Source organism: Aplidium turbinatum, chromosome 9 (assembly GCF_918807975.1).
Source record: "Aplidium turbinatum chromosome 9, kaAplTurb1.1, whole genome shotgun sequence".
Lineage (NCBI taxonomy): Eukaryota > Metazoa > Chordata > Ascidiacea > Aplousobranchia > Polyclinidae > Aplidium > Aplidium turbinatum.
Genome location: NC_137480.1, coordinates 17,781,841 through 17,806,786, shown reverse-complemented (window position 1 = coordinate 17,806,786; position 24,946 = coordinate 17,781,841). Strand labels below are relative to the sequence as shown.

At 37.6% G+C, this 24,946-nt stretch overlaps 1 protein-coding gene and 1 long non-coding RNA gene across 2 annotated transcripts; both read right to left on the bottom strand.

Annotated features, from left to right (window-relative positions):
* Nucleotides 1–5,859: 5,859 nt before the first annotated feature.
* LOC145777648 (uncharacterized) lies at nucleotides 5,860–18,518 on the bottom strand. The gene is made up of 4 exons (XR_014290344.1): nucleotides 18,412–18,518; nucleotides 11,923–11,969; nucleotides 7,464–7,569; nucleotides 5,860–6,770 (listed from the first exon to the last, which is right to left on the bottom strand). It is a non-coding gene; the product is annotated as an uncharacterized LOC145777648 (long non-coding RNA).
* Nucleotides 18,519–19,383: 865 nt separating this feature from the next.
* Nucleotides 19,384–23,484, bottom strand: LOC145777669 (uncharacterized). Its single transcript, XM_082589102.1, has 4 exons — nucleotides 23,375–23,484; nucleotides 22,494–22,726; nucleotides 21,006–21,108; nucleotides 19,384–20,346 (listed from the first exon to the last, which is right to left on the bottom strand). The coding sequence occupies exons 1-4, from the start codon at nucleotides 23,457–23,459 to the stop codon at nucleotides 20,306–20,308; spliced, it is 462 nt and encodes a 153-aa protein (XP_082445228.1). The 5' UTR covers nucleotides 23,460–23,484; the 3' UTR covers nucleotides 19,384–20,305.
* Nucleotides 23,485–24,946: the final 1,462 nt, after the last annotated feature.

Below are 24,946 nucleotides of genomic sequence, written 5' to 3'. Positions count from 1 at the left end.
TCGGAAACTTTACTCTGTCAATCTCGGTGACCGGGCCTGTGTCAGCGATTCAAAGCCTCTACAAGTATGCGAAACTGCCAGGATTAAGCTCTACAAAAAGCTTTCCCAGTCCGAGAATAAAGATTCAATCAATCAATCACAGCAGTAATCAATTAGATCAATTAGAACAATTAGAACACACACAAGAGGAACGATGAGCCACAGGCGAATAACTGCCGGTTGAGAGACGGATTATTACGTTTGATTCGGTTTCCATGATCTTAGTCTGAAATTCAGATCTGTCGAATGTAGAACAACAAACTGATAAACACACGATCGACTAGATTGGCAAGAAAAGGGAAAGGCCTTTGCTCAGCAGTGGGCTATACTGTACTATACATGCTGAAGATGATGATGATGAAAATCGTTTAGCCTAGTTATTTTAGTTAAACTCTATCGCCCTTTGCATTTTTATGTAGACAAAGATGGCGTCCCAACAAATTGTGGAGTCAGTCTGATGTTTTTAAACCGAATTCATAACCTATAATTTGAAAAACATTTTAGACACTTTTACTAAAAAGTAGAAACCCACTACTGAATTTCGGAGGGAGGGGGGCGATATGGTGCTCATACGGTCCTGTCGGATAGGCCTTCTTTTTCGTTAGGCTATATAATGTTCAGAGAGCGAGGTTCGATTTATGCTTTGATCTGAAGACATTGCCTGTTAATCGAACTACAGTATTACAGTTTTTACTCATCCGTTTAAGCTTACCATGATGCTTTTCTTATTCACATATCTAATAATTCACTCTAAAAGTACAGTGACATATGCAAAGACTGTGAGAGTATATATTTCACAACCAGATAGCCTCTGCTACTTTAAACCTTAGTTAGACTATAAAGTTTTATTTGGCTACTCTTGATAAAAAAGTGTTAAGCTATATCGAACGCTCCTTTCCCCCAGTATAGGCTGAGAAAATCCTGCAAACGCCACTAAACGTACCCTCAATACGAGTGGTTCATTGGGTTGAGTTAGCTAACTACGTCGTCTACGTAAAGGATTATAATCGATGTTCCGACGTGGAGTGTTATATCACATTTTTATGTTTTCAATACAAAATCTATATAAATGAGTAAACTAGTTGCTGCAAACTAAAAAAAATTCGTCTGAAAGCTGAGTAGGCTATGGTTGGGTTACACAATTTGACTTAGCCTACTGCTTAGTATTAGCAAATAGGCGTTTTTTCAATTCGTTTTCGTTTCGATTCAAAAAAAAATTGGAACACCATCCCCCACTCCTCCCCTTTGAGAAAATCCTGCGTACGCCACTGTTTATGCATTACAATTCCACTGACCAAGTTACCTGGCGATGACAAGACTTTTTATTTTAATTAGCCGGTTCTAAAAAATGTGTACTGTACAGTATGATACGGCAAGGGCAGTAGTAATAAAATGGGTCAAACTCCGCAACCTCAAAGTCACATCTAAAGAGTCAAAATGGCCCACGGGTTTGTGGTCACTGTTTGGCCACTCCTCGTGACTCCTGGCTTAGGTTTTAGATGTTTTTTTAACGTTCTTGGCATATTTTTTTTTCTTCACTGAGCGTGGTGTTGACACTCCATAGGCTATGCTTTTATGCTTTTGCACAACAAAATCTAAAAAAAAATTCATTCCTTTGACAAACCGTTGATAAAAATGAAATTTATTTTAACTAAAATTACTTTATTCTTTATTTTTAAGAATTCTAGTTTATATAAAAAAAAAAAAAATAAATAAAAAACAGTAAAAAAACGTATAAGTGCAAAACTAGTTTCTAATGCAAACAGTAGGCTAAATATAAAAAATTATGTGTTTCCCTATCAAGAGAAGCCTATACATTTTCGATGTTCTGTCCTTTTGCACTGTCGAAGAGATCAGCGTATAGCTTCTTGCTTGAAATGCATCTACTTATGCACGCAAACCGTTTCGGCATTAGGCTATATAACATTCCTTTGGATCAGATTAACGACTAATTTAGATAAATGGAGCAACCCAGCAAGCAATCGCGTTTGGAAACTAATGTAAGTCACGACATGATTTCCATAGAATGTACATGTACTAGACTTTTCGTTGCAAAAAAAACTAGGGGCAGACATAAATTTGTAAGTGATTAAATAAGGAATTGTTTTTCAACCATCATTATCATTAAGTTCCTTCCTCTCATCGAGGGTTGAAGGCAATGAGGCGCCCAGTTTCTCTGTTGTGAGATTTTTCTACTGCAGTTTTGTAATTAAGTCCTGACCAGTCTTCAATATCATTAGTCCAAATTCTTGGTGGTCTGCCCCTATTTCGTTTGCCGTTCATTTTTCCTTGTAGTAGTTGTCTTTGAATAGAATTATTGCGAATCATGTGGCCAAAATATTTCAATTTTCTTGATTTAATTGTTTGTAGAATTTCCATGTTGGTTTGTATTCTAGACAGTACATCTTTGTTTGTGATTTTATCCTTTCATGAAATTTTAAGCATTCTTCTATAAATCCACATTTCAAATGCCTCAAGTCGTTTAACCATTTGTGATGACAGTGTCCATGTTTCTGCATTGTAAAGTAACGTAGTCCATATATAGCATTTCATAATTCGTTTTCGAGTGTTGATGTTAATTTTGCGTGTTGTTAATATCTTTTTCATTTTTACGAAGTTGTTTCTTGCTATTTCTATTCGTCTCGATATTTCCATATCGCATCTGCCATTTTCAGTTATTGAAATATTTTTCAACAGAAAAAGCTAAAAAAATCAATATACTGTACACAATCCGATAAACATACAGCATGTTTGGACAAATTCTTCTGGAAGTTACAGGAAGTAATTGATTAGACTACTTAACTGGTGATTTCCATTCACGATAGTTGGTTTGTTTCTAATCCAAAGTTTGTTTTGCAGCAGTTTTCTGAGTGTTTCTTGCTCGTTCGTTTTTGTAATATTTCGCCCAGACACGTTTGAGTCTACTTTTCTTGGCTGTCATTGTTCTTGGCTGTTTGTGATACCACGTACAAGTCTTGGAAATTTGGAAGCTTTACTGCTAGAAAGTACAAACAGGTCTTTTTGCTCTCTCATCTTGCAAGTCATTGTTTTTTGTTTTCTTGGGCTTCCATCTATAATCTATATCATCACTCCCCATCTGAGCTTGAAGCAAATTGCGCATCAACGTGGGTTATCTGTTTCCTTGAGTCACGGTATGGGCTGCGTTGCTACCGGTGACACCCAGGGGCGAGTTTAACTGATGGGGGCTGGGGGCACTTTTAGATCGGGGGGACCCCGTGCAAAAAAGTGTTTTGCGCCGAGGGCGCGAAAAGCTTTACAAGGTAACTTGGAAGTCACCCACAATTTCGCTAATGACTTTACGCCAAGCTCAGTCACCATCTTGTGACTAAAAATTAAACTTGAAAGAAAAAGGAGGCATTTTGTAGAAACTTCAAAGGCTAAAAGAAACTAATAATAATAACACAAAATCACATTTTTCCACGTCAGGGGGCCCGAGGCAACTGCTCCCTCTGCACACACCCTAAATCCGGGCCTGGTGACACCACAACAAAGTTGATAGTCTGCTGTGAGATAATTCTAATGATGTTATGTGTTAATGTAAATTCTAGAATATCTCTTTCTTTAACATTTTTGATTTGTTGTTTGAATTTTGTGGTTGTTTATAAATGCCATACGACCACATAAAAGGAGCTGTCTTTGTCAACCAAAACTCTTAAAAAAGAAAGTATTGTGTAAGAAGGCATTGTGTAAAGAGAAAATAAGATGGAAGACATTTCCTTTTTCAAACTGCATATGCCTCTATACAAGGCCGTTGAGAGGATATGTTTGGCCCAGGAGCAATGAGATCCTCTTGCTCATCAAGACACTTTTAAGAAAAACGCACTATATTTAAAGAAATGCGGTGGTTTCTTCAGGTTCTCGTGCCCTTTGGAAATGTTACGGGGCCTCCAAATCATCCCGAACTGGGTCCAAAGTACCCTCTGGAGCCCCCTGTCTACAATACTGTGTTTCAACATAGTTGCAGTTTGAGGATTCTTGTGTGGTTGCTTGAAACGTTCGTTGAAGTTGTTGGCGCAAATTCGCAAGCATGTGCTGGATTGTAAATCGCAGTTTCCGAAGTTAAATTTTCATTATTTTTCTGGCTTCGAACCAAGGTTCCTAACATTTATTTTGTGCCATGATGACAGTCAGCGTAGCCACGATTGTCTTACATCATTTATCAATAAAGATTGCTACAGTGACGATGATGAGCCTGCCCTGCAAGCTACATCTAACAAGTGTAGAATCAGTTTCGACTAGTTTGCTTGTTGTGATGTATTTGTACATTTTATCACAAAGGCTTGCTGTGATTCTGCGCAGTAAAACATTATTCATCTGAGTGCAATTTAAAGGCTGCTTGGGTCAAGTTAATGCACTTTAAAAGAAAAAGATTGATAAAGTAGGCTATATTGGTAACCCGTATTTCTAATATTATGTAAGCTACCATGCAGCTAGCAAGTTCAGTAGCGATTGAACTAATCTAAAGTGTATTTGCAACGTTTCAGTAGAAGTTGTCAAATGCTGTTCAGAATAAGCAAATCGGAATACTTATTTCCAGTTCTTTGAATTGAATTTATTTTGTGCAAATAAGCTTCAACTTCGTTCATCAGGCAAAGTTTTTCCGACGATATAGTTTGAAACTAATAATTTATCTGGTTTTTAGATAGCACAATAAAAAAACTTTGTTAAATCGCTTCAAAAACATGTTAAAAGTTAAATCATGGCCTAGTAGCTTTCCATTGCCTAGTTCAGGTATCGGCAACTTTTTTAAACAAAATAGCCATTCTGCTATATCTTTCAGCAGATATGACCAGCAAAGTGCCAGAAAACGTAATACAGCCTACGTATTTCGTAGTATTTCTGTAACTATAGATCAAAAACACACTTTTGCTCTTACCTTAAGTTAAGGGGCGCTTATTTTATATGCGTAATCTTTTTTCGTGAAGGGCATTCCCGAATAACGATCTTTTGAGTTGCTACAAAACTAGCAGCCGTAGTGTGACACGAAGCTTTTCCATTTAATAAAAGCTTCTTTACTCTGGTTCTCTTTTTACACTAACTGCAATGGTGCTTTCTTTCGTTCTTCTCTAATAAGGTAGGTTACATTGCAGCAAATGCTCAATGCAAGTCAAAAAAAATCTTGTATTCTTTCCCACGTGTTAAGCATACAGGTATGCCAACATCACTTGCATTGAATGCAAAGTTCATGTTTAATTTCATCTGTAATACTAAATTAAATCTTCTGTTTTCGCCTGAAACCTTTCTCTGTTTGGATTTGTGCAGTCATGCTGTTAGCACTAAAAGCTTTAAACAGATCAGATGAAGTCAAAACTTGTTTGGTAAAAATCGATATAAGTGCAAATTATTCATTCTCATTTGCCAGCAAATTTAGGCGCAGGATTTGTCTAATCTTGAGGGAGCCGCTTCAGAGGAGCTGAAGCGCCGTAGGTTGCCGACCCTTGTCGAAGTATGGGGCAGTTTACTGATGCATACCAAAACTACCCGATTCGTTATGCCGTTGAGTGTGTTGTCAAAGAGTTAATCATATCAAATTAGATTTTTTAAACTTGACCCACTGTAGTAACCTTTCAAGATAGACCATACTGTTAGCTGTTTGAACTTCATGCTTAAATAGAAATTCAACTTATGTTTTGTTTTTGATAATAGTAATACTGTAGGCTATATAGTTTTGTCCTGCTTTTCGTAGAGATCACATTTCAATAAATAACGGCGTAATTTCTTTTCCAATGCATCATCACAAGGCATTGCGCTACCAGTGAGCATTGCGTTACCAGTGAGCCTTTTCAAAAGATAAATCATGTTAATAACATGTAAACCTACTAAAGAAAAGCTAATAAGATTTTATGAAACAATTAAAAAGTCTTGCGACATAAAATAAATATCAATTTAAGATGTATGGTAAAGTAATTTGCAACGTTTATTGATGCATATCAATCAATATCAGGGTGATTGACCAAATTTGCAACAAAGTAGACAAAATGGCCGAGTTTCGGTTCTCTATTTTGCAAGCAATCTATCAGTTGTGATTTCCACTGACAAGAGAAACGAATAAGCAAAAAACGGAAAAGCTCAGTTTGACGCAAAGTGGCATTGTCCTGTGCTGACGCTCGTGATCGAACGACGGCTTTTTTTAAAGCAGAAATAGCATCAAGACAATCGTTTGTAAGCAATTGCTCCTTGACTGTCTATGTGTTTTCAATAAACGTGACAGTAAAAAATATAAGCAAACCAATTATATTTTGCTAGCATATTCAGTTGTCGATAACGATTCGCGTTTCATCATAAGTCCAGATAATATACAGTAAACCTCGTTATTCGGACCACATCAAAACCAAGTCACATTAGTTCGTTTTAGTAGGTGGTCCTAATAAATGAAAACTTGTATAGACATAAATTTCAGAAAATTAAAACACAGTCCAATTTAACAGGTGCTGCCATCACATGTCAGACAATTAAGCCGAGTGCAATGCATTCATTTGAGAGAAACCGGTTTACTGCATTCATCGCATGGAAAATTTGGATTTCATGCAAAAAAACGTCAAAACATTAAGAACGATAAACTTTTTTGTTTATGATGACGGTGCAATTACGCAATAAAAATAAAATTACATCGTCAGCTTGGCTAAATAGATTATGGAAGTTTCTTGGTACGACAAGTTGTTTGTGCATTCAACGACATCTCCTTTGAATTCTGCAATACCTGCATCTCTCTAAAATTAACAAAAAAAAGATATGAGTTACAAAATCAGTTGTTCCTTTGTTTCGGGCTAATGAGTTTCATCACATGCTTAGCAAGTAACACTATAGACAACATACAAAATGTTAAAATTAAAAAAGTCAGCACATGAATCCGAGGAACCGCTTACCGGGATGATTAGTTGAGAAAAAAAAATCGAAAAATGAACTCCCGATGAAGTTATGTTCAAGCAAGTGTCCGCCCCACCTGCTCAGCAAGTGGTTAAGTGTCTGATTTTAAGCAAGAAAAAAATCCAAGACCAATCAGTGCTGTTACTGCTGGTTCGACTCCCAGCGTGTAAGCTTGAGAAAAGCATTCAAAGGATTGCTTTCCGATGTCCATTTAGTGGCACCTAATGAAAGGAGCAATTCACAGACAACAAGACTTCAACAATCGGAAACTTCATTTCACCAATTTCGTTGACTGGGTATGCATCAGTGGTTCAAAGCTTCTATAAGTATGCGAAACTGCCAGTAATAATTTTTCAGACGTTTTTTTTTTCAATTTGATGGTAAACTCAAACCAACCGGTTAACCTGTACTTTTTCACAAGTCGTTAAACTGTGACACTGCGTTAGATTAAGACAACAAATACTGTAAATTATAGACGACTTTTAACTACCACGTAAAATAACCACATGTTGATTAGCTACAAAACTGATTTTTACTTCTCCTTCTTTTGTTTTTAATTCTGCATGTCGCAGGATGATCATAGATGGGTTTTCCGTCAGCCAAACGGTAGGCTATTATCTGGCAATATCTCCGACAACGTCCCTGCGAGTTTACAAAAATAAACAACTTTAATAACTCGAAAAAGCATAACTGAAGTAACTTATTTATAAATAGTGGACTTTGATATTTAATGTGAATACCAATAAAATACGTGACTAATTTTTTTTTAGAAATGGTCTGTTGAAAATATTTTTTAGAAACGTAAACAATATGTTTTTGTTTTTTTTGTATTTTGTTTTGTCAATGTTATTTGTGACATTATACTTTTTAGACCATCAATTTGACTCATATCCGAGACAGTAGCGGATCCAGAAGGGAAGCACTTGTTCACGTTCTCTCCCAAAATATAGGGAAAAGACATGTAGCCTACTTTTGCTACACTTTTGCATAGTTTTCTCGCTCGTTTTGCTTGCTCAAACCCATTTTATTTCTTTAACCGCCAGCGTTGGGCACACACGTTCTCAGCAGTGGTTTTAAGAGATAGAAACATTTTATAGGCTCTTTAAAACCTAAGAAAATACTGCAATAGTTAGAAGTATTAATTAAACGCATTGCTCATTCAACTAGTAAACAAATAACTTAACCTATTCCAGTGTTAATAGAGTTATGAATTTGATCGTGACTCGTACAATCCTTCAAACGGATTTTCGTAATGCCACTAAAAGACTCACAACACAATAGCCTGCAAACGTTTATCAACAAATATACCTACTGCACTGAGGAGTCCGGAACGGTGTGCACTGTCTGCAGTTATGGACGCTCTTGGCTTACGCCGGTTGAGCACTTTACTGGAGGCACCTTGCTATGCATTGCGTAAAGCTCACTGCTTGCAGTATGAGCACTTTGGCAAGGTTGGCAGTAGTACAATTTTTGGAACTTAAGTACCACAAATGTCACATGGAGATATATATCTCCATGGCACATACCAGTGTGCCTACTGCACTGAGGAGGCCGGAAGGCCGAAACGGTGTGCACTGTCTGCAGTTAAGCTTATTGTTAAATTTCTTATTATAATGAAAAATGGCCTATTTAAAAGCAAACTTAATTTTAAACAAAATTTTGCCACTCAAACGTCTACACTATACAGAAATAATAATGATACGTGTTTTTGTATAGCGCTGCATCCATCGCAAATGTGCGTTGCTCCTCTGCGCTTTACAAAGCACACAATGTCGGTGCACCTATATAGAGACGCAAATGAATGCATTAACAACTAGTTTAAAATTTAATGACTTTAGTCAAATAAGCTACAATGTAAATGCCTTGTGCAAAAATAACTATTGAGCTTTAAAATATACAAAAAAGGAACCAAAACAAGGTTAAGTTGGTCAATTTGTCCATGGGTAGACAAGCCACCTTACCATCCTACCTAACTATGTGCTTCTTCCAACCTCAACTTTTACATTGTCCATTTTAGCTGAAAAAATTTACTTTGTCGAAGGCCCAGTAGGCTACCCCCTTTAAAATTTGTTTTGTAGATCAATTACTGTTCCGAGATGGTTACAATTTTTCAAAACTCAACCATGTAGTGCAAGCATAGTTTTAAAAAAGGTAACTACTTACAAAGTATATAACAAAATTAAAATAAGTTAACCTACTGAGAAAGTTTAGCTCTCTTGCTTCAATTATCGTTTTTCTAATTCTAGGTCATTGTTTTGTTTTTAGTTCAGTAAAAACTGGTCTTATTAATTATAAAATTATACTCCAACCAGGGCGTATTTTTTTTTGTGAATGCAAGACATTTTATGAGAAATTAAGTTTCTTATAAAATTATCCATACGACGACGAGGAACCAACGACGAAGACGACTATTGGAATTTTGCAAACTCAATCAGCTGATAATAGCAAACACTTTATTTCAACAACCACCTAGACGACTATACACATGGCATAGCCCTGGAGATCAATATCGTAACCAAATTGACTTCATTATGATTAAGTCAAAGATTCAAGAACTCAATAAAACAAGTCAAAACGTATCCAGAAACGTATTGAAGAAACGAAACAACAGTACAATCTTTTGGTGAACAACAAATTTGCCCTATTGAACAACGAATCTGGACCACAAGAAGGCGACACTGAGAACATGATTGAAAACCAATGGCATGAAATACAGAAGAACTTGAATGATGCAAGCAAAAAAGTTTTAAAACAAAAGAAAAAAGCCTCTAAGCAACTATGGATGAATCAAGAGATTCTAGACTTGATGATAGAAAGAAAAAGAAATAAAGACAATAACATCCAGTATTTTAAGCTACATAAAGAAATAAATCATAAGTGCCAAACAGCAAAACAAAAGTGGTGGGATGAACAGTGTGAAACTATAGAACAATTAGAAGCTACGCACAAGTCACGAGATATGCATCAAAAAGTTAAAGAAATGACTGGTAATAGAAAGTCAAAAGCAACACAAAACAATTGCATCAAGAATAAAGACGGAAAAATTATTTTCGACCGAGATCTGGTGACGCGAAGATGGGAAGAGTATATTAGCGACCTGTATGGAGATGAGAGAGGAAATATTCCTGCTATTAATAATGAAGAAGGTGAACCAATACTGGAATCTGAATTTGATGAAACCATAAATGAATTGAAAAACCATAAAGCTCCTGCTGGTAAAGATCAAATAACAACGGAAATGATAAGAGCTCTAGATTGTGAAGGACTAAAACATATTTATAACTTATGTAATAACATCTACATGAATGGCCACATACCACTAGAAATGAATGAATCCATTCTTGTCAAACTGCTGAAGAAGCCAAAAGTCACACAGTGTACATAATTTAGAACCCTTAGTCTGATGAGTCATATATTAAAAATTTTGCTGAGAGTTGTTCTCAGAAGAAATAGAAAAATCATCGAAAATGAAATTAATGAAACTCAAATTGGTTTATTCCGGGAAAGGGAACACGTGAAGGTATTTTCAATATGAGAACTATATGTGAACGTTACAACCAAATCAATAAAGATGTTTATACCTGCTTTATAGACTATGAAAAGGCCTTTGACCGAATTAAACATGAAAAATTGATGCGATGTTTGGCTGATATACTGTAGGTTTAAATGGAAAAGATCTGCGACTGATAGCTAATCTATATTGGACGCAAAAAGCGTTTATTCAGATGGAAGATGGTTTATCTGGTGCAATAGACATAAAACGTGGAGTTCGCCAAGGGATGTATACTATCTCCATTTCTATTCAACATGTATACTGAAATGATTTTCAGACAGATTGATGGAATTGGGGGTCTCAGAATATTGAGACGAATAGAAATAGCAAGAAACAACTTTGTAACAATAAAAAAGACATTAACAACACGCAAAATTAACATCAACACTCGAAAACGAATTATGAAATGTTATATCTGGACTACGTTACTTTACAATGCAGAAACATGGACACTGTCATCACAAATGGTTAAACGACTTGAGGCATTTGAAATGTGGATTTATAGAAAAATGCTTAAAATTTCATGGAAGGATAAAATCACAAACAAAGATGTACTGTCTAGCATACAAACCAACATGGAAATTCTATAAACAATTAAATCAAGAAAATTGAAATATTTTGGCCACATGATTCGCAATAATTCTATTCAAAGACAACTACTAGAAGGAAAAATGAACGGCAAACGAAATAGGGGCAGACCACAAAGAATTTGGACTAATGATATTGAAGACTGGTCAGGACTTAATTACAAAACTGTAGTAAAAAATCTCACAACAGAGAAACTTGGCATCTCATTGCCTCCAACCCTCGACGAGAGGAAGGAACTTAATGATGATGATAGAATTATAAAAATAATCTTATGGTTGATGTATTTTGATACGTTTTTGAAGATTTATTTAAAAAAAAAAAATAACACTTGGTAACATGCATGCGGAATTCGATCTGCATGGTTTAGCCTACTTGTAGGCTTTTAACGAAAATACGCTATTTAAAAAGTGGGCCAAGGCAAACTTACTTTGATGTGGCTGAGTCTAAGATCTTTTAATAAAAGCCTTTCATGTTTTCACGAAATTTGGCTTAAAGTCGGTTTTCGGTGTTTTTACGAACTCAGTGTTTTATGTGCAGCTGCAGCTATCCAGTTGTAAACAAGACAACTGTAAAAATGATTACGGCGGGAAGATTTTTATTCAACTATGTCAACCAGCATATAAAAACCTTCTGCCATATTCAAGTTCTGTAGCACTGCGTGGACGTCGCTATTATAGCTAGTCGCTAAAGTTATAGCTAATAGCTAGTCGCTAAAGAACCAATAGGTTGTTGTTGGTATACTGTAGATCTATTTGGTATAGATCAATTGGCGCCAGCTTGCCACTCGTGTTGCTGTGATGCACGCATTTGCAAATCAAGCAGCATACACCACTGATCTACCCCCAGTAACTCACCAGCTTTGGTCTGGATGGTGCAAAAACGGAGATGTGATCTATAGTTTCTGAAATGAATATATTTCAATGGTTATGGATATTTTTAGAGAAAATAAAGCAATAATGTAGGCATTTGTTTTCAAAACTATTAGGCCTATGCAATAAAAATAAATTGAATGCAGTCAATTCCATTTGTTTTGAAAGCTAATACTCCCTATTTTAGACAGCAAATACTGAAGGCAGGTCCGGCTCGTCTATTAGGCAAACTCGGTAACTGTCCGAGGTGCATCCTTCATGAGGGCGCAGAGTAGGGTGGAGTGAAAACACTTTTTTCTTCATTTTGCTTAGCTTGGGGTTGGAAAACTTGCCAATTACTATTAAAAACAGTTGTGCAAAATTAGAATGTAATCTGACGACATCTTGATCTGCCACCAGCCACTTGAAAATTTACTATTTCCTTCTACATTAAGGTGGATCAATTTAAGGGGGTGTAAAACTTTTTTCCTCATTTTGTTTAGCTTGGGTAGCCAAAACTTGCCATTGGACATATAGAACACTGTGCTAAAAGTATATTTCGATCGAACAAATTTTTGATCTGCAACCAGGCCATTACTTATCGACTAAAAACGCAAAAATACATGCAAATGTATTTGAATTTGAGGTTAGCATAGAGATTTATTACAATGCAATGGAATTGGTAATATGCATCAAACTTCCTCGCTTTAGATGAAATAGTCACGTTTCGATTCGAACTTGGGCATTTCTTGTCGTGATTCAATGCGTGAGCGTATAAATCCATCTCGCGAATTAACCCCGCACACCGCCGCTGAAGCTTCCGTCACCAACTTGACGCACCTTTCCACCACCTGTGTGAGACATGGAAATCGAGGAAATAAAAGTTTTGGAGTGTCCTTAGCTGCAATCATGTCTCGCAATTCTTTGTACCCCATGTTTCTTGTCACAGGTCATTGACTGCTGTGCCTGGATGTAACAACGTGATCTGCGGCGGTCTCAAACGCAAGGAGAAGAATCTTCTCGAACTTTTTGGGAAGATGCTCCATACACGAACCAAGAGATTTTCCAAGAGGACCGGAAAATTCACGCGGTCCGGTTGTTAGTCCATCCAGATGTGCTAATACATGTCTCATGAGAAACGTGTTCTCCAGAGATATGGATACTTCGCACACTCAAAAAACATTACGTTGGCCATGATCACAGATGAGAGACAAATAATCCGTGAGCTTGGACTTAAGTGAATTCAGAAAACTCGATCAAGCCATCGCGAACAGAAAGCAATACGACGATTCTGCACACCGCCCTAATAGTTTGACGCCAACGAATACTACGATATGGTTGACTGGCAGCTTCTCAATTTCACCGAGCCTCCTGTGACAAGAAATATGAGGGACCAAAAATTACAAGACATGATTACAGCTAAGGAAACTCCAGAACTTTTATTCCCTCGATTTCCGTGTCTCACACAGGTGGTGGAAAGGTACGTCAAGTTGGTGACGGAAGCTTCAGCGGCGGTGTGCGGGGTTAATTCGCGAGATGGATTTATACGCTCACGCATTGAATCACGACAAGAAATGCCCAAGTTCGAATCGAAACGTGACTATTTCATCTAAAGCGAGGAAGTTTGATGCATATTATCCTTTCCATTGCATTGTAATAAATCTCTATGCTAACCTCAAATTCAAATACATTTGCATGTATTTTTGCGTTTTTAGTCGATAAGGAATAGCCTGGTTGCAGATCAAAAATTTGTTCGATTGAAATATACTTTTAGCACAGTGTTCTATATACCCTATCGTAAGTTTTGGCTACCCAAGCTAAGCAAAATGAGAAAAAAAGTTTTACACCCCATTAAATTGATTCACCTTAATGTAGAAGGAAATAGTAAATTTTCAAGTGGCTGGTGGCAGATCAAGATGTCGTCAGATTACATTCTAATTTTGCACAACTGTTTTTAGTAGTAATTGGCAAGTTTTCCAACCCCAAGCTAAGCAAAATGAGGAAAAAAGTGTTTTACCCACCTAAATCGATCCACCCTAGCGCAGAGCTTGCTTTTTAGTTTACCAGTTTCGTAACTTTTTTTGAAATTAATTTCTTTGAATAAATATGTTTTCGTGTTTCGAATATTGTATGGGAAAGTCACTTTGACAATGACGCTTTGAAACCATACAATATTCTTTTTGATAAACGCAGATTCAATAAAGCAGAAGAAGAATTCTATCTGCTCAAAGGAGGAATTATCATTTCTCCTTTATAACCACAGTAAGTTATTTGTTTACGACAGTTAAAAAAAACGTCTCAAAAAATTTGAACTTGTTGTAAAACACTAATATACAGTAGACCTATCAAGCAGAGACACCGAAGGTAATGATTTGAGCCATGAACAAGCAGCAACAGCTTCACGGTTCCCAAAATTTAGGACACATGAAGATGTGCTGTCGTTTCTGGTCCAGCTAATTTTTTTAAAATTGAGGTGGCAATCGTACCCTTCCCCCCACATCCTCAGCTCCTTCACCTATTTTGATGTAAGCTGTATCAGCATCTTGTAAATTTTGACTAGCATAACAAAAGCATAACTTTTATTGTTAACTTATTACCGTGAAGTGTTGAGCAATGGGGTGCACAAATTAAAGCTTACTTTATAAGGGCGCAAAATAGCCTTGCGCCAGCCCTGATTGTAGGCAACTCAAAATTTACTGAAATAAAATTACTTGCTTATAAACAAAATAGATTTGAAAAAACCAACTTTGTAACTCAAAATTTCATCTTCGTGTATTGGTAAGCTAACTGGTATGTTGCCTACGATTGCAGCCTAGGTATATGTATGCTTTTAAACGATATAGTCTGACAACAATAATCAGATCATTGCCACGGCTATTATTGGGAGAGGGAGAGGGTTAATTTAAATTTTATTTCTGATTATAGGCTACAACATCATATGCTAAAACTTCTTGTATAAGTTTTTTGAAATTGTTGTCTTAATCCTACCGACCTCAAAAATGGTTTTCAGAAGGACTGGCTAATATTGACCACGACGCGAAAAAATTGCTTCATTATTATGGCCTATTAGTATTTACGCTACTTTTTGTTCATGGCATATAAAGTTCAAATAATGGAGTTTGTGTGATTTACTAGCCTGCATCCGTGATGAACCTCAAACAGCACATCATACATCATGGTGTAGTAACTTGACCTACAGGACATTGCTTGAATTGCTGCCTGTGATCATTTCGATTTGTGCGCATGGCTACGCGCATGCGTAAAAGCGTGACTTAAATACAGACATTGTTTATTGAAGAAATAGAAAGTAGGATACCACAATGAATTGATAGATTCAAGAGTATGTACAGCTTTTTTCCACACAAGTATTGATGCTGAGAAGCATCATGAACAGCAGATGTCAGCCTGAGATTTTCAACTTGTTTTTGCAGCAAAAGCATAGCAAAGACAAGTCAATCTATCTGATTGAACTTCTTCTTCTTCTTCTTCGTCGTATGAGCTTTCTTCCGGACTATATGTTTGGGCATGAGGTCATCAGCCACTCGACAGTCTCATCATCCAGGGCCTTCAGTCCAAGCGTTCCATGTGGTGGTTGATGGATTGGGCAGTTATGGACGACATGGTCTACTGTCTGGTCTGTGGCACCACACTCGCATCCCGGTGAAGGAGCCAGGCCCCATCTGCACATGTCTGAACGAAAGCGCCCGACGCCGGTTCGTAGGCGGTTAAGCTGGACCCACGCAAGTCTTGCGAGGGACATTCCCGGAGGTTGGGGATCGACATCGGGTAGGAAATCACAGAGTCGGGAGGTGTTGTTTTGCCACTCCGTGTTCCATGTGTAGTTCGTCCAGTGTGCCGCACTTATAAGATCTTCAACGTTGTTCAGAAGCTGTCGTGCGGCGGGCGCAAATGAGCGTCTTGATTTCAGTCGCTGCTGTTCTCCAGGTAGGCGCTGTAATGTACTGTGGAGGAGGTGGTCGGGGTCCAGTGCGCGACGAGCAAGGAAAATCATGGCTCCTTTACGGCGAAGCTCAGCAGGTTGGATGCCTGCAAGGATGAGAAGGCAGTCCGTTGGAGTGGGACGCAGGCATCCAGTCACAGTGTGTAGTGCGTCGTTGATGGCGGTGTCAATGTGGCGGGTGTGAGAGCTGTGGCACCACACTGGTGCGCAGTACTCGGCGGTAGAATGGACGAGGGCCAAGGTAGCTGTGCGAAGGGTTTTCGCGTCAGCTTCCCAGCCGGAACCCGCCAGCCGCCTCAAAAGTGCAACGCGCGCAGATAGTTTTTTGCGCAGTGACTCCAGGTGTCGTCGGTACGTGAGTGACCTGTCCAGGGTTACGCCGAAGTAGGTGGGTTCGGCGCAGTATGGCAGGCGTTCGTCATCGGTGGTAATGTTGATCTCACGTTTTGCTTCCTTCTTGTTTAGATGGAAGGCCGCCGACACTGTCTTTGCCTTGCTGAGCTGTAGCTTCCATTTCTGGAGATATGTTAATATAGTTGACATGTCCTGGCTTAGGTTCCTCTTCATTGACTGCCAATCTCCGGCTGGATGTAGGAGAGCCAGGTGGTCTGCGTAAGCATACTTCCTGGAGATGGTGTCAGGCAGGTCATAGATGTACGTCTTAAAGAGGAGGGGGGCCAGGACAGAGCCCTGTGGGACACCGTTCCTGAGTCGACGTAGTCTACTTCGTCGGCCGCTACCGGTGGAAAGGGTAAAGCTGCGGTTTTGCACAAGTTCCATAATCATATGGACCATGTGCCTGTCAGGAAGGAGACGGAGTAGTTTGCAGGTAAGGCCGCTGTGCCATACAGTGTCGTAGGCAGCCATGAGATTGACAAACACGGCGCCAGCCTTATTTTTTGGCGAGAAGCTATTCTCGATGTCTTGGGTCATCAGAGTGACCTGGTCTACGGTTGATCTTCCGTGGCGAAAGCCGGCTTGTTCCGGAGGGAGCTGAGGGTCTATCATCGGTTCGACACGGGCGTAGATAAGTCTCTCGAGTATCTTGAAGGGGATACAGAGCAGAGAAATGGGACGGTAGCTCTTCGGATCCTCTGGGGGCTTCTTCGGCTTTGGAACTGCAACCACTAGGGCTCTTCTCCAGATTCTTGGGATGCGCAGGTGACACAAGCAGCAGGAAAGGAAGTCTTTTAACCAGGACCTCATAGTGGGGGCAGCTTGGAGTATTAGTTCCGGGCATAGGTGGTCAAGGCCCGGGGATTTGCCTGGCTTTAGGTGCTGGAGGGCGGAGGCAATTTCCTCTGGGGTAAACGCACCAGAGATGTTGGCCTCGACAGGTGTTGGGACCTTCCAGAGGTCCGTCATTTCCTTGAGGACGGACTTGTCTGATTCACGGTCTCTCGTTCTTTGCACTCCATTTTTCACAAGTTGTGAGGCGATGGCATTTGCTGAAATGAGGCACTGGCGACGAAGGGCACGTGATCTGCCAGTGAGGTTGTTGAGTGTACTCCATGCTGTGCGGCTGGAGTGCGTGAAGTCGATTGAGTCGATGGCTTCTGTCCAGCGCTTCTTCCTCTTTGAATCCAATCTTGCCAGCAGGGCTGTTGCTGAGTTGGAGGTGGCGGTGCCCTGGGGGGAACGGAGGAAGTCGCGGTAGAGCCTGTCGCACTCCACATCCCAGCAAGGTATGTAGCTTTTCCGTCGACCTCGCGGGATGGAGTCTTTTGCCGCAGATATGATTGCATCACAGAAGTCCTGGTAGGCTTCGTCCACTTTGATGGTGTGTGGGGATGGGAGGTACTGCGTATTGAACTAAAGCCAGCAGATGAAATAGACAGCTAAATGAAAAAGAATTGAGTGGAAAATCTCAGCATGTGGACCAGAATCGAAAATGCAAAATAAGTTTTTATAGAAAGAAGCTAAAGATGTTTGATCAGTTGTCATAACAAGACAATCTGAATGCAACTTTATTTTTTGAAAAGTAATTTTTAGAGATAGGTTTTGGTTGAAACATTCAATTCATGAAAACCTAAACATAACCAGCTTCATACAAACTGTAGGTTAATCATAATGTCAAAATTATTGTATTTTAACCTGCTGCGAAATCTTGACCAAAAAACTGTTTGCAACAGTCTTATCAGTATAGTAGTTCATTTTCATGTTTTTATATTGCCGTATGTTAAATGTCGTGTGGGACTGTGGGTGTTAGGTTTTGTCTATGAAGTAAGTAGCCTATAGTCCTTCTCAAAAGTAATTTTCAGAAGATTTTGGATGAAAATGAAAAAACAGAATTACCAGAGATCTTGGAATACCCTGTTGTGTCCTGAAATCAAAGTTTAAGCTAAATTTGAATTTTTTTTGCCAAATTAGTCCTCCATCCCTTAAAATTACTAGGCCTACCTATCACCAGAAATGAATAGCCTGTAGGTTCTTTCGTGCAAGCGATGCTTAAATCGGATAACGAATCAAGGTCCGTTTCAACTTGCAAGACTTCAAATTAACTAATTTAGCGCTAAATTAAGAAAGGTTCTTACCTGGCGGTTCAAAGTAAACTTCAGCTGTGGAGTGTAAAACACTGAAAAATGCAACAAAAAGTAGAACTAACGCAGTTCTCATTTTTAGCAGAAATATGGTTTATCACTGCTCAAAAAAGAAAATTTCAATGTTTGGAAATCTTTTATAATTAACCATTTAGTTTAAAGTGTGAAGCTAGTTTTTTTAATGCAAACCGCAAATTTAAAAGTTATGCGTTCCTCTACTAAAACTAGGCCTTTACAAGTATACATTCTTCATATCCTGTCACTTTGCACTGTCAAAGGGACGAGTGTATACTTTCTGCTTGAGTTGCATTTACTTATGTATTGCAAACCGTCTCGGCATCATAGCCCATCTCTATTGCATTTCCTTCGCATCAGGCTATTGACAAATTTAGTTAAATAGATTAACCCAGAAAGTAAGCACGTCTGGAAGCTAACGTAAGTCACGACATTATTTTTACGAAAAGTATCTGCGATAAATCCTTCCTTGCTAAAAGTAGGCTAACTGTAAACATAGCTACAGTAGCCTACCCTACGTAAATTTGTATTTGTTTATACCAAAAACTGTTTTTTTGCTTTTGAATATCGAAACGATTTAAAAATGTTACCCATATCACGTTGAGACAGAATTGGCCTTTTAGTTGGTTGGTTTAAATCTGATTCTTCGGACTAACAAAGCTTTTGATTGGCTATTCCTGACAGTTTCGCATACTTGTAGAGGCTGTTGACACAGGGCCGGTTACCGAGATTTGCAAAGTGAAGTAGATTATTTGAGGAGTGAATGCAACTGGAAGATCTAAACTTGTTCCACAACTGGGACGAGTAAAAATACATAAAGTTGCGATCTGTTTGAAGCACAAGTCATTTGAACAAATGCAGTTTTGTAGGCCATACGTCTTCGGGTGCTTTCTGACTACCACAATTCTATTACAGATTTTATTCAAGCTTTAAACAATTGGATTGATTTATTCATTCTACAGTACAGTCATACACTACAATTTCATACAAGCAGTGACGGACGTGGAGGCGCATTGAACCATGTCCTACCTTTTGAAAATTATTTTAAACGATTAAATGTTTGGGTAGCAGCAGTTGAATAAATCCCTAGTGAAATGAATGAAACGTTTATTCAAGTCAGTCCACAGAAATATGTAAAATTTGTAATGACCTAGATAAAATGGCCACGCTTTGGCCTCGAACTGTGGAAACAATCTGGCAACTCTGATTTTTACTGACAAGAAAACGAATAAACAAAAAAGCGGAAAAGCTTAATTTAACGCATAATTAAAACAAGGCCTTATACTATGCTGTATTTCCCGAGCAAATAAGTGCTAATAAAAAAAATGGCTCCTCTCAAGAAAATCTTGCGTACAAAACTGCGTGTTTTCAATAACAATAACAGTAAAAAAATGCAAACAAACCAGCTTTACTTCGCCATCACTGCAAATATATTAAGTTAAGTCCAAATGAGAAACAGTCAACTTCGTCAACGGACCGCATCAAACCAACTCAAATTAATTCGTTTCAGGGGTGTTCAATTAAAAAAGAAAAAACATTGTACAGACACATGGAATTAAAAAAAATGAACAAGCTCTCCAAATAAGCAGGTGCTGCCAGTAAACGTCACTCACATCGGGCCAACTGAAGTTGGGTATTAATTTTAGCGAAGGCAGTTTATTGTATTCATCGCATAGAAAATTTGTATTTTATGCAAAAACACATCAAAACACTACGCATAAAAAACTGTTTTTTGTTTATGATAACGGTGTAATGACATGATAGAAATAAAATTGCTTCGTCAGCTCAACCTTTTGGAAGTAATGCAGTTACGTACAATACACTGAGTATGGGAGTTTATGGACGTTTCTTGGTACGGCAAGTTGTTATGCATTCAAGTACATTTCCTCTGAATTCTGCAAAACTTGCATAGCTCTGAAATTACCAAAAAACAACGTGGGTTACAAAATTAATTGTGTTCTTATTTCGGCTAATGAGTTTCATTGAACTTTTCATAAAACTAGGCAAAATGTTCACATTTACTCATAGAAAAAAAATGTTTCAAATGTTGAAATTGCAAAAGTCAACACTGTTCTATAGTGGAACTATATAATTTACATGAATCGAAACTTCGATAAAGTTATTCTAAAGCTAGCGTGCGTCTTAGTTGCTCAGTTGGTTGAGCGATCTACTATGTGCAATGACAAATTGCATGTTTAAGCAAAGCTGGTTTAGCTTTCGGCGAGTGGGTTAGAAAATAGGATTTTAATAAGGGCTGCTGTTTATTCAGCAACACCTGGTAAATGGAATAATTTACAGATAATAACACTTTAACAAGCGGAAAACTTCGTTCCGCCTATCTCGGTAATAGGTCCGGCGTCAGTGGTTCAAAGTTTCTGCAAGTAGGCTATGTGAAACTGCATGAAATACCATTTCAGTTCGAGTATGAAGATTCAAATCAACCAGCTATATTCCACATTCCGCTGTCAGTTTCCAAACTGTGACTCTGTGTTAAATTAGGACAATATATACTGTATATTATAGACTACTTTTGACCACCACAGGTTGATTAGCTACAAAACTGATGTTTTTACCTTTTCTTCTTTTGTTTTTAGCTTTTCCACATTTCGTAGGACGAAAATAAATGGGTGTGCCTTCAACATAGCCTATTATCCTGCAATATCTCCGACAACGTCCCTGTGAGTCAACAAAAATAAACAATGACGTAGAAAATTTTAATAAAACTGATAAAACGCATTATTGCAAGAAACTTAAATAGTGGAATTTGATGTTAATATAAAAACCATTAAAATACATGAATAGTTTTCTTAACAAATCTTTTGTTGAAAATATTTTTTAGAAACGTAAAAGTGCGTTTCTTGTATGTCGCTTAGTAAAATACTTTTGGCAATAAATTTTTTAAACTATCTCCTTAAATCAAGTCCGAAATAATGGTCGGACCATCTTACAAAACTCTCGTCATGTAGTAGCCTACAAGTAGAGTTTAGTTTTAGAAATAGAACTAATTGTTTTAATCTACCAATTTATTTTATCTTATTTTTTTTCAGTTTCAAAAAATATTAGCAAAATTACAATTTGTAGCCCCATTGAAAAAGTTTAGCTCTTTTATTTATACAGAATGAGACTGTTTACCAGGATTTTAAATAATTACAAAATCATTTTTTTCCTTCTTCTTGCGAGTGCAAACCTGGCTACTACAACATGATAAAAAATGCCTTATTTCTAGTGTTTTTCAGTCAGAACTACTGACTTTATCAAGGGGGCTGAAACAGGTAATAACTATCTATTTAGCAGGAAAATTGCACCCCACAACAACACATTGACGAAGTAAAAAATTTGACGAATAAAAAATTAAAAACGCACAAAGAGCTACCCAACTCTATTGACAACGCAGGTGATGCTTATAAAACAAATGTCATTTACATTATTGCCTTTTATTTTTAAATCATGGTATTATTATTAGCTTAGGTCAGTAGAAGCTTGCTCTTAGCGATTATGAAAGATAGTCTATTCTGGTCTTATTCTATAACAGGGCTTCTCAAACTTTTCTGTTCTGCGACCCCATTTTGAAAAATATATTTCTATGCTACCCCATTATGGGGACATCCACGTTAATGACATTAAAACGGGGTTAGTTTTTTTGTCTCAATTTGTTTCGGTTCTTTTTGGCTTACTTTATAATTCTCTTTCTGAAGTAGTAAAACAATATCGAAAGGAGCATGAAAACAACAACAATGAAACATGAAAAAAGCAACGAATGAAAACAAGAAATAACAAACGAATAATCCGACCCTAATTAAGACTATAACAAAACAATACAAATGTACCCAATTCGTTACTTTTGGTCAGCAATGATAGCGTAGCATCAATTGTTACGATTGGTTATATTTTATCGTTCGACATTTCACACCGACGGTTGCGGTCAATTGACATCATGGCAAGACTACAACCTACCGGTACTAGACTAAATTAAACTATTTTATTACGACCCCAAAATTTCATTACGCGACCCCATTTGGGGTCGCGACCCATAGTTTGAGAAGCCCTGTTCTATAACTCACCAGTTTCGGTCCAGAAGGTGAAAAAATAGAGGTTCTTTCTTGGTCTATTTCTTGGTCTATTTCTTTGACTATTTCTTTGTTTGGTCGATTTCTTTCTTGGTCTATTTCTTGGTTTATTTCTTTGGCTATTTCTTTGTTTGGTCGATTTCTTTCTTGGTCTATTTCTTGGTTTATTTCTTTGGCTATTTCTTTGTTTGGTCTATTTCTTTCTTGGTCGTTATCGATCTTTTGAACTTAAATAAAGTAATAAAGTGGTTAGTATTTTATTTCAAAAACTATTAGTCTATATGATCAAAATAAATTAAACAGTGAACTTCTCTCGTTTTGGAAAATAGACCTAAGCACCAAATTTTAAACAGCAAATATCGTACGCAAATTTATAAAAAGTAAATTTGCTTGCTTAGAAACAAAATAATTTTGCAAAAACCAGCCTTGTTACCCAAACTTTCGTCTCAGTGTGTTGGTAAGCTGATTCATACATTCGTATGTCTTAGTTGATATCTTCTCATAACAAATATGCCACCGTCACTACAGATTTTCTTACCACAGCCTTTACGGTATTTATCACCAGAAATAAATTGCACGCATAGCCTACTTTGCGTGACTGGTGCTTTTGTTTGCCTTTAAGTGTTTTGCTAAATACACAGTTGCATGCTTTTGAGCGGTGTCGAACCGGCGCCCTTTCGAACGTCGTTCCAGAGCTCTCACCACTCGGCAATGCAACCGACTGGTGCTGTCGGACAAGACATCAAAATATTTTTTAATTTATAAGCATTTAATTTTTTGTTAGGAAATTTTATTTATCAAAGCACTGACATGTTAAGTCAAAAATTTAGTTTCAAATGAACTCAATACAGTATAATCAAATTATAGATTCTTACCTGCTACTTGAAAGTTTAGACCGCCAGCTGCGGGGCGTAAAACACTGTATAGTGCAACAAAAAGTAAAGCTAAAGCAGTTTTCATTTTTAGCAGAAATATGACTTATCACTGACCACAAAAGAAAACTCGGTGTTTAGTCACATGTAATGCTTTTGTTTAACAAAATAAGTGGCTATAGCCTATCTCACCGCGTCTTGAAACGTATTTTCATGCAACGATTTTTATACAAGGCACTGTTTGTTTTTTTGTTCTTCAAGACCACACTTTCAAGATGAGAAAGATGCTATTGTCTCTAGCATGAATAAAAATCAAATGTAGCCTATTTCTACTGAAATTTTTTTATTTATAAGATTTCTATTTTATTCTAAAAAACTAACCCACTTCAACAATAAATTTTTGTTACCACCCATTAAGTTTGAAGTTTGAGGCTAGTTTCTAATGCTAATCCTAAATATAAAAGTTGCACGTTCCTCTACCAGAAGTAGGCCTACGCTTATACATTCTTGATGGTTTGTCACTTTGAACTGTCAAAGGGACAAGTGCATAGCTTCTTGCTTAAATTGCATCTACTTTGATATGCAAACGGTCTCGGCATTTTATAACATTTCCTTTGGATCAGGCTAATGACTAATTTACTTGAATGGATTCCCCCAAAACATAATCACGTATGGAAACTAACTTATGTCAAGACATGTTTTCTATGGAAAGTACCAGTAGTCGGCGAGATCCTTCCTCAATTGCTGAAAATAACTATGAACATACGTAAATTTAAAGCTCATAATATAAGGAATTGTCTTTTAACTTCGAAAATGGAAAGGGCATGAGTTTAAAACACATTACCCATATCACGTTTAAACCGAATTGTCTTCATTCATCGTACCGGTATCTAAGTTGTTGATTAGCTAATTGGTGATTTCCATGATCTACTGACAGTTGGTTTGTTTCTACACCAAAGTTATTTTGATTGCAGTTTACTAAGTGTTTCCTTCTCCTCCACGTTTAGTGGCATTTCAGTCAACCAGACACGTTTGAGTTCACTTCTCCTGGATGTTTATGATAGCACGTAGCCTATCCCTATAGGTCTTTTTGTTACCTTGTCTTACAAGCCATTGTATCTTTTTCTTTACATTCTTTATTCAAGCGCACACCCCGTGAGTCGAACCAGGGTGTGCGCTTGAGCAAAGCACGTTAAGGACTGCTCTCCATTCAGGGGAATCTAACGGATGGAATAATTCCCTGGCAACAAGACTTCAACAATCGGAAACTTTACTCTGTCAATCTCGGTGACCGGGCCTGTGTCAGTGATTCAAAGCCTCTACAAGTATGCGAAACTGCCAGGATTAAGCTTTACAAAAAGCTTTCCCAGTCCGAGAATAAAGATTCAATCAATCAATCACAGCAGTAATCACAGAGAAGTTTTACTGGTGTCTTGTGTGGATGTAGTTTCTACAATCATTTTGTTAAGATTTTTGATTTGTTCTTAAGTTTTCCGGCTCATAACCAAGGCTCCTATTATCTTCTGTGTGATTTTAAGTTACTTTTGAGCCACTGTTATCGTTCAAATAACATAC